The sequence below is a fragment of the Ambystoma mexicanum genome, chromosome 10 (genome assembly GCF_040938575.1).
Source record: "Ambystoma mexicanum isolate Mex_15411 chromosome 10, UKY_AmexF1_1, whole genome shotgun sequence".
NCBI classification, from domain to species: domain Eukaryota; kingdom Metazoa; phylum Chordata; class Amphibia; order Caudata; family Ambystomatidae; genus Ambystoma; species Ambystoma mexicanum.
The window spans coordinates 558,301,120-558,313,286 of record NC_090932.1 but is presented as its reverse complement, the minus strand read 5'-3'; the positions used below and the strand labels follow the sequence as shown (position 1 = coordinate 558,313,286).

At 48.4% G+C, this 12,167-nt stretch overlaps 1 protein-coding gene and 1 long non-coding RNA gene across 2 annotated transcripts in view; one reads left to right on the top strand and one right to left on the bottom strand.

The window, feature by feature from the left end:
• LOC138491567 (allantoinase, mitochondrial-like) overlaps positions 1-12,167 on the top strand; it is a 2,117,278-nt gene that overhangs the window by 814,663 nt on the left and 1,290,448 nt on the right. The window contains exon 3 of the mRNA XM_069618137.1: positions 8,391-8,542. Coding sequence (XP_069474238.1) covers positions 8,391-8,542 — 152 coding nt within the window. The remainder of the gene's footprint in view (positions 1-8,390; positions 8,543-12,167) is intronic.
• Positions 1-12,167, bottom strand: part of LOC138491568 (uncharacterized) — a 159,368-nt gene that overhangs the window by 72,333 nt on the left and 74,868 nt on the right. The window lies entirely within an intron of this gene.

The following is a 12,167-nucleotide window of genomic DNA, read 5'->3' as shown; positions in this document are numbered from 1 at the left end:
AAGACTCCTGCCTGTTATTCCACCGCTCCGCAGCCCAGACCCAGGACCCAGTTGCCCACCCAAACCTGCCTCAGGGGTTGCCATGTCTGACACAACACCATCTGGCATCAGTGGCAACCGCCCAGCAGAGAGGCAGAGGGCTGCCAGCTTCACTGCCAATGAAGTTGGCATCTTGGTGGAGCAAGTCCTGGGGCATTACGATGCCCTCTTTGCAACAATGAAGGACGAAGAGGATCTGAAGGACATTGTGGCTCCCATCAACGTGGAGGGGGTGGCCACCCGTGACATGCAACACTTCAGGTCCAGGACCCTCAGCAAGGCCTGGTGCCTCTTGAACACAAAGCATGCAGAGGGGTGCTGGGTCTGCCTTACCAACATCCAGATGAGGGTCGTGGAACGCATACACCTAGCGCTCCACCTCCAGATCCTTCAGAAGCAGACCCGTCCGGAGTCGAGCGGTAAATGACCATGCGTACTGATTGGACGCTGTGCATGTTGAGGTGTGGCAGGAGTGTGCAGGCTGGACATATGTCTTGGAAGGCCCATGTATGGATGTGTATGTACAGGGACATGAGCCTGCCGCATGTGAGTCCAGTCATGTGTGAGGCACATCAATGGTGTATGTGTTCAAATGCATGGTGCCCAAATGCATGTGTGGGTGCACACCTGTTTAGATTTCTGTGTATGCACTGTGGCATGGATGTGGTGTGACACATGGATGCTGGTTCCACCTTCATGTATGTGCACAATGTACATGTGCATGTGTGTGTATTTGACATATGTGCCACTGTGATGCACCATGGATGCATGTGACACCAACATGTAGGAGGCTGATTGGCAGATGTCACATGGATGCCATGATTTCACTGCGACAGGTGGTGGAGTACAGATGCATGTATGCCTGGTGGCGTGTGTGCATGTGTTTGCCACTCCCCGTGTTGTATGTGAATTCAGGCTAACTTTCGGATGCTGTTGTATGTGTATGGATGGTGCTGCATGCTGCAACATTCCTGTGAATTTGCGCATGTGTGTGGGTTCAAATGATATGTGTGTTGGGGAGTGTGATGCCATGTGTGAAGATTGACACTGCCACTCATGTGCAACTGTCATGTGTGTATCAGACCATTGTACAGTGCCCTGATGCCTGTGTTCTGTCTCTCCCTGTCTGCAGTTTCAACTGATGAAGAGGGCGGAGACAGTGCTGTGGAGCACAGCGGCAGGGATCCCACCGCCAGCTGGAGACGCAAGGCCCAGCTCCCCTCCCAGGTTGTCATCTCGTCGGGGAGTGAGGAGTCTGGTGCCGCGTCCGTGGCCGCAGCTGCCGAGGGTAGGTGCAAGAGGCGGAGGTCAGAGGTGGACTCCTCAGCAGCAGAAGGGGCAGCTGAGACCCCACAGGGGCCTATGGAGGAAGATGGCACTGAGTCATCCAGGTCGGTGGGGGGTTTGGTTGAGGAGGAGGCCGTGGAAGGGCCACACACAGGGTCTGGAGGGGGGATTCCACTGGTGCTAGTGGTGCAGTCCAGGGGCAGGGACAGGAGGCAGCACAGGCGGCCACGAAGGTGCCTGTGTGTAATCCTGTCCCCGATCCTGTGACTGCATCATCCCGCACCAGCAGGGATGCCTTTGTCCAGACCTGTTTTCAGGGAGGGATTCCGCTAACAACAACTGGCCTTCCTCTCCCTGCAGACGTGGCAATCCAGGACCATGTTGAGCCTGTCCTGGCTGGGGTGGCGTTGCATCAACTTGGCATCCGGGATGACGTGCAGGGTTCTCGTGAGGATTCTGCACGTTATTTTGGTGTCGACCTACTAGGACGGGTCACCAGTGCTGGGTTCCTCCGTGTGCTGGACCTTCTACCGACACCGTCCTCAACTGAACCCTCTATGAGCCAGACGTCCTCCGTGCCATCTTCCTGGCCATGTATCATCAGGCCACCCTGGTGGAGGACACATCCCTGCCACAGTCGGGAGTCGGAGGTCCAGCAGGGGTGGCCACCCCAACAACTGGACCCCAGCAGGAGGAGGACATGCAGGCATCAACAGGCAGGGCACATGCACGGCAGCAGCAGGCTCAAGGATGGAGCGATGATGGCTCGGGGCAATCAACATCAGAGGGGCAGGCATCGGAGGGCAGTAGGACCCTGGATTGGTAGTGTCTTCTGTGTGGCAGCAGTTGGGCCGGCAAATAGATGCAGAGCGGCGGCGGGCAGAAGAGGCACGGCTCACTATGGTCAGGGCGGAGAACTCCATGCGCAGGGGCGTTGAGGCAGGCTGAGTGCCTCGAGGAAATTCACAGGGAGTTGGAGGTGTACATGGCTTTATCCCTGCGACACCACTGGGCCAGGGAAGAGGTCTGCCCCCAGGACGTTGAACAGAAGTTCGATGATGCCCTGGCCTGGGAAATCAACAAGTGAGTCATAGGACTTGCCCATTGTCATTGTGTATAGTTAATTAGTGTTAGGTTTCCTTTCTGTTTTTCTTTCATTTGGGGCGCATGGACTATGCCCCACCTTTTTGTATATAGTTATTTATTAGGTATGGTTTTTTGTAGGTTTCCTTTGGATTATTGGGCTCATGGACCCTTGGATGTTCTTTTGTAAATAGTTTTCAATGTGGATTTCATTTTCTTGGACCCATGGTGGAATACTTTGCTTTTTTTGAACTGTGATTTTTTTTATTTTTATGGAGAGACCCATAGGAGACATTTTACTTTGGATTTTATTGGTTGCAGCATTTATTTTTTTGGATCAATTTTGGAGCTCCGGACTTGGATTATTTCTTTTCATTATTGTGTGGTTTGGTTTTATTCATTTCGTTGATTCTTCAATGCACTTTGTTTCTTTACTTTACTTGTGTGGTCTTCTATCATTTGTTTTGTGCATGTCACAATGTTGTTTTTCACAGTCATGTGTTACCATTGTGTGGGTCTGGGGCACATGTATTGATGGGCATGCTGGTTATGTATTTTCTATCATGACTTTGGGAATTCAATGTGGGGTGTTTGGACTGGGGTGGGAGTTGGGTGGCCATAAGGTGCATGGGTATGGAGTGTGATGACGTGTCGGGTGGGGGCACATGAGTCGGGGCCTGCTGGCAGGTACCTGTCACTGCTGGGTGGGCTGGGGTGCAGGTGGACATGAGTCGGGGCCTGCTGGCAGGTGCCCGTCAATGGTGGGTGGGGGGACATGAGTCGGCGCCTGCTGGCATGTGCCCATCAATGTTTGGTGGGTTAGTGGGTGGGGGGACATGAGTCGAGGCTTGCTGGCAGGTGCCCGTCAATGGTGGGTGGGTGAGTGGGTGGGGGGACATGAGTCAGGGCCTGCTGGCAGGTGCCTGTCACTGCTGGGTGGGTGGGTGGGTGAGCAGGGGGACATGAGTTGGGGCCTGTTGGCAGGTGCCCGTCACTGGGGTTGGGTGGATGGGTGGGGGACATGAGTCGGGGCTCACAAGTGTGCTCACAAGTGCCTGGTGCCATTTGAGCTGCCTGCAGGGCATGGTGAGGGTTGTAGGGTAGTCCCCTGTGGTGTGGGCTGCCTGCAGGGCATGGGGAGGGGGGGAAACGCACACCCGGGAGGGCCCACGATGCCAAGTAGCGTGTGAAACTCCCCACATACACCCCAAATACATGTTCCCCGCTCTCACCTGGAGTATCATGTGTGAAACTCCCCACGCACCCCCCAAATACACGTACCCCGCTCGCACAGGGCCTATCGCGTGTGAAACTCCCTGCGTACCCCCCAAATACATGTACCCTGCTCACACAGGGCCTATCGCGTGTGAAACTCCCTGCGTAACCACCAAATACACGTACCCCGCTCCCACAGGGCCTATCGCGTGTGAAACTCCCCGCGTACACCCCAAATACACATACCCCGCTCGCACAGGGCCTTTCACATGTGAAACTCCCCGCGTACCCCCCAAATACACGTAGCCCGCTCGCCCAAGGCTTATCGCATGTGAAACTCCCCGCGCACCCCAGAAATATACGTACCCCGCTCTCGCCTGGAGTATCGCGTGTGGGACTCCCTGCGTACCCCCCAAATACACGTACCCCGCTCTTGCCTGGAGTATCGCGTGTGAAACTTCCCGCGCACCCCCAAAATACACGTACCCCACTTGCACAAGTCCTATCGCGTGTGAAACTCCCCGTGTACACCCCAAATACACATACCCCGCTCGCACAGGACCTTTCACATGTGAAACTCCCCGCGCACCCCCCAAATACACATAGCCCGCTCGCCCACGGCTTATCGCATGTGAAACTCCCCGCGCACCCCAGAAATATACGTACCCCGCTCTCGCCTGGAGTATCGCGTGTGGGACTCCCCGCGTACCCCCCAAATACACGTACCCCGCTCTTGCCTGGAGTATCGCGTGTGAAACTTCCCGCGCACCCCCAAAATACACGTACCCCACTCGCACAAGTCCTATCGTGTGTGAAACTCCCCGTGCACCCCCCAAATACACGTACACCACTCCCGCCTGGAGTATCGCGTGTGAAACTTACTGCATACCCCCAAATACACGTACCCCACTCACCCAAGGCATATTGCATGTGAAAATCCCAGCGAACACCCCAAATACACATACCCCGCTCTCGCCTGGAGTATCGCGTGTGAAACTTCCCGCGTACCCCCCAAATACACGTACCCCGCTCGCCCAAGGCCTATCGCGTGTAAAACTCCCCACGCACCCCCGAAAAACACACAGGCACCCATCCACCCTGCGCATGCCCCACAGGCAGCCCACTCACCCTCCCCATGCCCCGCAGGCAGCCCATCCACCCTGGGCATGCCCACGCCACAGGGGGGTGCTTTTTCTACGTAATTTACCTGGCACAAGCGGGGTACACGTATTCCGAGGAGAGCGCTAGTACATTTTCACGCATTTGGCTGCCGTGAACGGGGTGCGCGTAATATTTTCATGCGATTACAGTGTATCGGCCCTGTAAGCTGGTGCAGGGTTAGCGCGGCGCTTTGCGCTACATTGGGGATTTCAATGCCTTTTCCTTGCGCAAGGGGCGTACTTGGGGGCGTAAGCGGCGCTGCGGAATGTTCTCTGCGCCAGCGCTCAAAATGGCTTGGTAATTCCATGAATACGTGGTGTGCCAGAATGCTGTTTAGCGCACACGGCTGGCGCACGCTGGCGCACGCTCCCTCTGTGCACTGCTCACGTGCGCTGCCTCTGCGCTGAAATCTATGAATTACCCCCTTTGTCTTTCTGACCTCAAGTATCATAGTTACCTTGCTTCCTCGCTCAAAATATCAGATACGGTCAGAGACTACTGTGTATTGGTAAATGCAGTGCGCTCCTGCTAAGGTACTGCTTGTGCATAGCATAAAGGGATCTTTACTGTTATTCCTGTTTGGTAACTCTGGCTTTAAACAACCCTGTTCTGGGTTTTTGGAGGCACCTGATAGTGGGGTTTTAGAGGCCCCTGATTGAGGAATACTGTTCCTTAGTGGGGGCAAGCCTCTAGAATCCCACTCCATCCAACCTCTGGGAGTCACAAAGGGAGGCGTCACGATCAAACCAGTCCCTCACAGCAAGCTGCACTCAGATATAAGCATGCGTAGTTCTTCCAACTCATCACTTGTCCAGCCAGATGCATATAAAACTAATATTTATTTATTCACAAGACAGACACATTAAGCTAAGTATACTACAAATAAGTCAAATTGTCTATACATGTACACATCACACAATAGGTGTCCAATCAATCGGGACGGTCATTACACTCACGATCAGAAAGACAGTTTATTTAAATAATGCACTGTTACAAGGCTAAACTGGGGAATAACAGATGTTAGAAAACATATCATTAGCCTTATAAAAGTATAAGCCACACCAACACTTTGAAAATAAACTTAAACAGTCTGATTTTGAATAGTGACGGGAAGTTTAGATGATTAACAAAAATATTGAAGATGAGTGGACACTGCTTCTACTTGTATTGTTATGTAATCAATACGTCTTCAAGACAATCCTCTTTGATTCTTGAATATGTGTGAGTGGGGTGCAAACCCGCTGATTCATGCCTCTGTGTCAAGCACCCAATGTAACTGAAGAGAACAGGACCAAGGCTATTTAGCCTTCGGTGTGGGATGCACTCCCCAACATCCACTGTGTGGTGTAATTGAAAAGTTGTATTACGGTAGCTCATACATTTAATTAGTTAAGTATCTTGAAAATAATGTTCTTCATACTATTGCGTTCCAAAAAAATGTTTTGCTCAGGTTTATTAATTAGAAAGTACAATGAAGGGCTTTGAGTTCTGGAGAGATGGACTCTTGCAATGGAAGTCTAAAATATGTTGTGTGGTTCGGTTTTGAGTATACCTACATTGTTGAGTTTCATGATTGGTGGGGACTAGGTACATAGAGGTGCAATAGTCTATGCTAGATAATATAAAAACTCTGGTCAGCTGAACCTTTTGGGCCATCTCTAGGTATGAGTTGATATTCCACAGAATATGTAACTTGAAGTGGGCTTTTTGTGATGTTGTTAATTTGGTGGGATAGAGAGATTTAGGTGCTGAGTATGCATATACATGTACTGGAGGTGGTCAAAGGGAAACAGGCCAGCTGAATGGGCAAGGTTTAGGGTTGGTTGAAACTAACACAAGAGTTGACCTTTCTAAGGAAGTTAAGTGCAGGTTGTTAGTAGTGAGACATTTTTGGACCATCCAAAGGCAGTTCGAGATCTTGTCACATTTCTGGTCAAGAAAGCAGCGATTTAGACAGTGTCAGCCCATGACTTGAATCTAGGTGCAAACTGAACGGTCACAAGGGATCCAATGTACACATTATATGGCCTCAAGTACAGGCAGGAACACTGGGCAACCTCCAGCCTGCGTGCAGTGAAATTGATCTGAAATCTCCCATTTTCACATGGGTGGTGTAATCTTTGCTCAGTCAGGGACTGTGCCTTTGATGCCATGGGGTCTTTGAGGTAATTGATGTTGATTGCATCACCATGGTATCATAAACCATGGAGAGTTCTATTAAAAAAGGTTTTGAGGAGTCGTAGTCATTAAATGCTTTGAGGATTTCTTTTCTCATGAAGATGAGTGAGGTTTCTATTCTTCTCACAGGCATGAAACCTGATTGATAATATGCAAAGACTGGATGATTTGCGGAATAGCATTTGTGCAGTAGCTTTTATAATGCGCTCAATACCGGAAAAGCACGGGACTGTGTTGCTCTGCGTTGTCTTGCTTGCAAGACAAACGCATTGCCCCAGAGCAATTCTCCTGTCCCCCTTAGCCTTAGATTGTGAGATTATAAATAGGATGGAAGGTTGTAAGAGTCTGAGATGTTTTCGGGTGAGCTTGTTGAGGAGTGTGGAGATGGTTTAAGGTGTTTGGGGATAAACCCCATCTTAAAGCATGGGTGTAATTTTAGGGGGGACAGGGGTGTTTGTCCCCCCAACTTTCATGGCACACCATTTTGTCCCCATTCATTTGGCTGTGGCACCTTTTCTTCGGATGTCATGTCCCCCCGAGATTTTCAGCAAAGTTACTCCACTGTCTTAAAGGATGCACTGCAGATGAGGGAAATAGAGGACACCAGCTTGGTGATAAAACATAATGCAGTCCACAGGGAGCAGTATTCCCCAATGCATTCACACCCTTCCCATTTGAGGATGACCTTTGCGTGATGGGATTGAAAGATGGGACGGAATGGGATGGCCCTTTAACAACTGGCTTAGGACTCCTCCTTTTTCCTGCTGATGTAGTCCCAGATATTTAGGCAAAATCCTCGGAACAACATTATGTCTCATTACAGCAGCGCCCTAATTAAGTTGTTTTACTGGAATGGTTTGTCAAACCTAGTCCTTGAGCCACACAGGTGAAAATGAGGACAAACACCTTACCCTTATCCACCATTGCTCTAAATGGAGAGGTAGAAAAGGAATCCTCTTTCGAATTACAGTGTTGAAAATGGTATACCTCTAATGGCATCTGCTTAAGTCTCATTGACACTGACACGTAATTTTGAATCTGATGAAAGTAGGTTTGTTGAAAGCATTTTAATACACAGATACGTTCACTAATATTTTATTATAATATGGTTGATAGTACATTTTTGTGGAAAATGCATAGATTTTGCTTTTACTATAGACTGTTTATGTGAAATGTTGCCATTATTTTGTGGATGTTGTTATACAAGCTCTGTTAACATAAATGGTATTTAATAATATAATTTATAATATCAATAGTTCTGTGTGCAGTGTTTTATTATGTGTTTTACTTGAATGATGTGTTTGCTTCTTTTATGAGGCTATATTTCTTCAAAATAAAGATTTTGGATTTGGATTCTCAATCTCTCTCACCCTCTCTCTCTTTCTCTTTCATACTTAACCCCCCCCTCCCCCCACACTCCCATACAGGTGCTGGATGTCGGGAATCTGGTGGTCATGCCAGGGGTGATAGATCCACATGTCCATGTAAACGAGCCAGGACGCGTTGCCTGGGAGGGTTACTGGACCGCCACCAGGGCAGCAGCTGCAGGAGGGATCACAACCATGGTGGACATGCCTCTGTAAGGAAGTCCATAGTCAGGAAGAGGGTAAAAAGGGTTGCAAAGAAAATTAATAAAACCAAATGTTCCTAATCACTGTTGTGACATGGGAAAATAGCCAGACAGTTGGGGTTTTTACGCATTCTAATGATAACCAATTGCCAATCTGCTCTTTAGGTTATTTACTGTTTATTTCACATATTTTATGACTTTCCTGTGGTCCATATAATGCAAGAGGGCCATCTCTTCTAAGGAAAGTAGTTTACTCCCCTTTACCATTAGTGTATATATGCCATTATCTAATAACATCATACAGATATCTCCAGTCCCGGCAGTGAGATTTGAACTTTTTGAACCAAACGTTTATTTTTTCTGAAAAATTGATATTTCTAAGTGTGACAACCCGTGAAAATGAATAGGGTCAATGAGACTGACAAGAGTGACTGCTCCAACGTGTGTGACTATCACTTGTTGGGGAAACGAAGCTCACACATTATATTTTTCAAGAGTAACAAAGGACAGGGACATTTTATTGCCTTGCAATGCTGTATAGAACAAACAGACAGTAACCTTCTATTAGCAACCTGCTCCCACCCACCACACCCAGACATTTGTAGATTAAACAGTCTTGACGAGAAAGAAACCGAATCTTAAGATAACACACACGATGGCCTTGACTATCCCTGGAAAGATGCCTTGCTCAGCTTTTCAAGCAGTATCGCTAAGTCTTCTCCACCTGTACACTGCTCCACCATTGACTCAGATGCACCTGCTTTTCTGATCGCCTGATTCTGAATCGTCTGGAAATATCCAGTCTCGGCAGTGATCTAAGTTTACCCACATCCCTCCACATGACACTAACTTTCAGTCACACAATTCATATGCATAATCGACCATTGCTCAAGTATGCATCCAGGGCATGTGACATACATGTCTAAAGAGCACTGACACGTTATATGACTAAAACCAAAGATTTCAGGAAAATGGATACGTTGTTTGTCATCTTCAGGAGATCCTCGCCAGGAAGTCAAGCAACCACCATTCACTGCCAGATGGATGGTGGCTGAAATTGATTAAGATTATAAAGTCCCCAAAAAAGTTGACCCGGGTGGGATTAATGTGCACACAGCTAGAGAAAGCAATTCATTTGCCTTTCAAAGGCATGTCTCTTGGAATATGATCAGCAAAGCCACTATGCGGGCAGAGGCCTCAGAAAATTTGCAAACATTGGGCCTCATTACAAGTTTGGCAGTAGCCTTGCCGGTAAAACTTGCAGGCTGCCGCCAAACTTGCAATTTTTTCCGGCAGCCGCGAATGGGCAATTACCGGGTCATTGCGGCCCAGCCGGGTCCGGTAATTGCCCATTTGCGGGCGCCAGAATGCATAACTCCCCATTCCCATTTGAGCCCCATAGGGCTCAATGGAAATGAGGAGGTCGGATGCACCGGCACCATTGAGAATGGTGCCGGTGCTTTGGACATGCTCTACTTGCGGGTGCCGGTACAGCTGCCAGGACAGACCTGGTGGCCGTAATGGAACCCGCAAGCATATCTCGTAGTATGCCGGTCCAGAAACTACGGTACTGGCAAGCTTACCGGTACCGTAGTTCCCGGACCGGCAAACTTGTAATGACCCCCATTGTTTTCAGTTCAGCTCGATAGTAGATGCTGCCATTGAGCTTGTGGTTCTGACAAGCCTTTATGGTTATGATAGTAATTTCTTATTGCCTCCTAAATAGGGTGGTGCATTGTAATCAATCACCCATGCAGTAAGGAGGAAAGAGGACAGCACATAGGAGCAAGGCAACGTTAATCACCAATGGTGAGGGGGGATATCTTGGGGGCAAGGGCAACACATTTGTCTTGGAAGCAAGACAACGCAGGGGAAAATAGTCTTGAATCCAGATCCCGCGCTTCGAAACCAATCTCTGGTATTAAGCACGTTATAAAAGAACAATTATAATAATAGTGACCAGTGTACTCCTAGACCAGACGCTCCTTTCCTCCAGATGACCCTCCCTGCATCTCCCTAAAATGACTAATGCAGTTAAAAACATTGCGTCCTGTCCGCGAAAAAGGGGGACTGAGATGGGGAGGAGCCATCAGGTTGTGGTCATGGATGTGTCCTTGCGCACTTGTAATTTAAAGGGGAAGCAGTGAAAATTGATCAAGCACTGTCCCTTGTCAGGGACACCCATAGAAAAATAGAGGAAACGGGACTTTGGAGCAGAAGTGCATTAGTCCATGCAGTGAGTAACTGTTTCTTTCTTGTAAACACCTATGCGTTCTGCTGCTTTATGCATTGTACATATAATGTGCTGAAGTGGTGGTATTGGCACCTCCTTGGACTGCCGGCGCCCATTGTTCTGGCTCGACCTGCTAACCTTTGTGCTAATCTCCCCGCTATTAAACTGTCTCATTGAGCCTGCATTCCTCAACTACTCTGGCCACACGCATGCTCATATAAAAATAACTCCTCTTTTCTGAAACTCCGAGGAGGAAGAAAACAGAAATATGAAAATGAGAAAACTTCAATAAGTGACCCTGATGAAGAAAAATTCACACATGAAAAGCTCTGCAGATACGGCAGGGCCACAGACTTAATCAGACCTCATTCACACGGCTCTGATGCCTTGGCCTCACCATCTTATAAGTTATAACCTGTGGACCCATGAGGTTGGTGACTGTCCCCCATCTTCCTCCCAGAGACCACAAACGCATTGTGTAAGTGTTGCCAATAAAAGGCTGTGGTTTTTATTGCACATCACGTAATAATACACAATCATCATAATCATCATAATAATTCAAAATGTACACTTTTGGGTACCAGAACCAGGGTTGCGACCCCTCACCTATGCCGCCACACCTGGATGGGTTACCGGCCTTGCAGGTTCCCCCCAAAAATGTATTACCTACATCCTCTTTCCGCCAGGTTGTCTATTATTTCTCTGTAAAAATGTTCCATTCCTTTTTCAGATAGATGGATCCCGTCCTTGTGAAAAAGTTCTGGGTTTGCCAGGGATATTGCACTATGTTTAATAAAAATGAATCCCCCGGCTTGTGCAGAATTTCTCTATCCCTCTGTTTAATTTCTTTCTTGCTATATCAATGGCCTTATAAGAGTTTGCCCCCAACCATGTTTTTTTTGGGCAGCATTGCTGATTAAAAAATGTCAGTTTCTTTCCAGTTTTGGGCTATGCCTGCTAGGGAAGAGCATGTGTCTGCCAATAACTGTTTTGTTATCTACTTATTGCCACCAAGTCATTGCCCCCAGATGTATAATTAGAAATTCCGGGGCGCTCCCTAAAAGCCACAAGGTCAGCTAACCTGTTGTGAGTGCCTGGCAAATTTAAACCCCCGAAACCTCACTATGACATGATGGTGTTTCGAAAAGCTGTTTTTTTCTTTTGTTTCCTCTGACCATCTCCCTGTTCTGAATACGAACGAATGGCCTATTATCCATGCCAATTTGAGGGGGGCGTTGCGATCTGTTCGTGAAGAAAAATCAAATTAGCTCCAGCCTTGTGTACCATCTGTAACATTCTGATTTCTATCCCCTATTGCTTTTACTTGTTGTGCCCCCAGCCTCCCTTACCAGGCTGTTGGCACTGCACCTATTCGGAATGAGTGGGTGCCATATTCTTTGG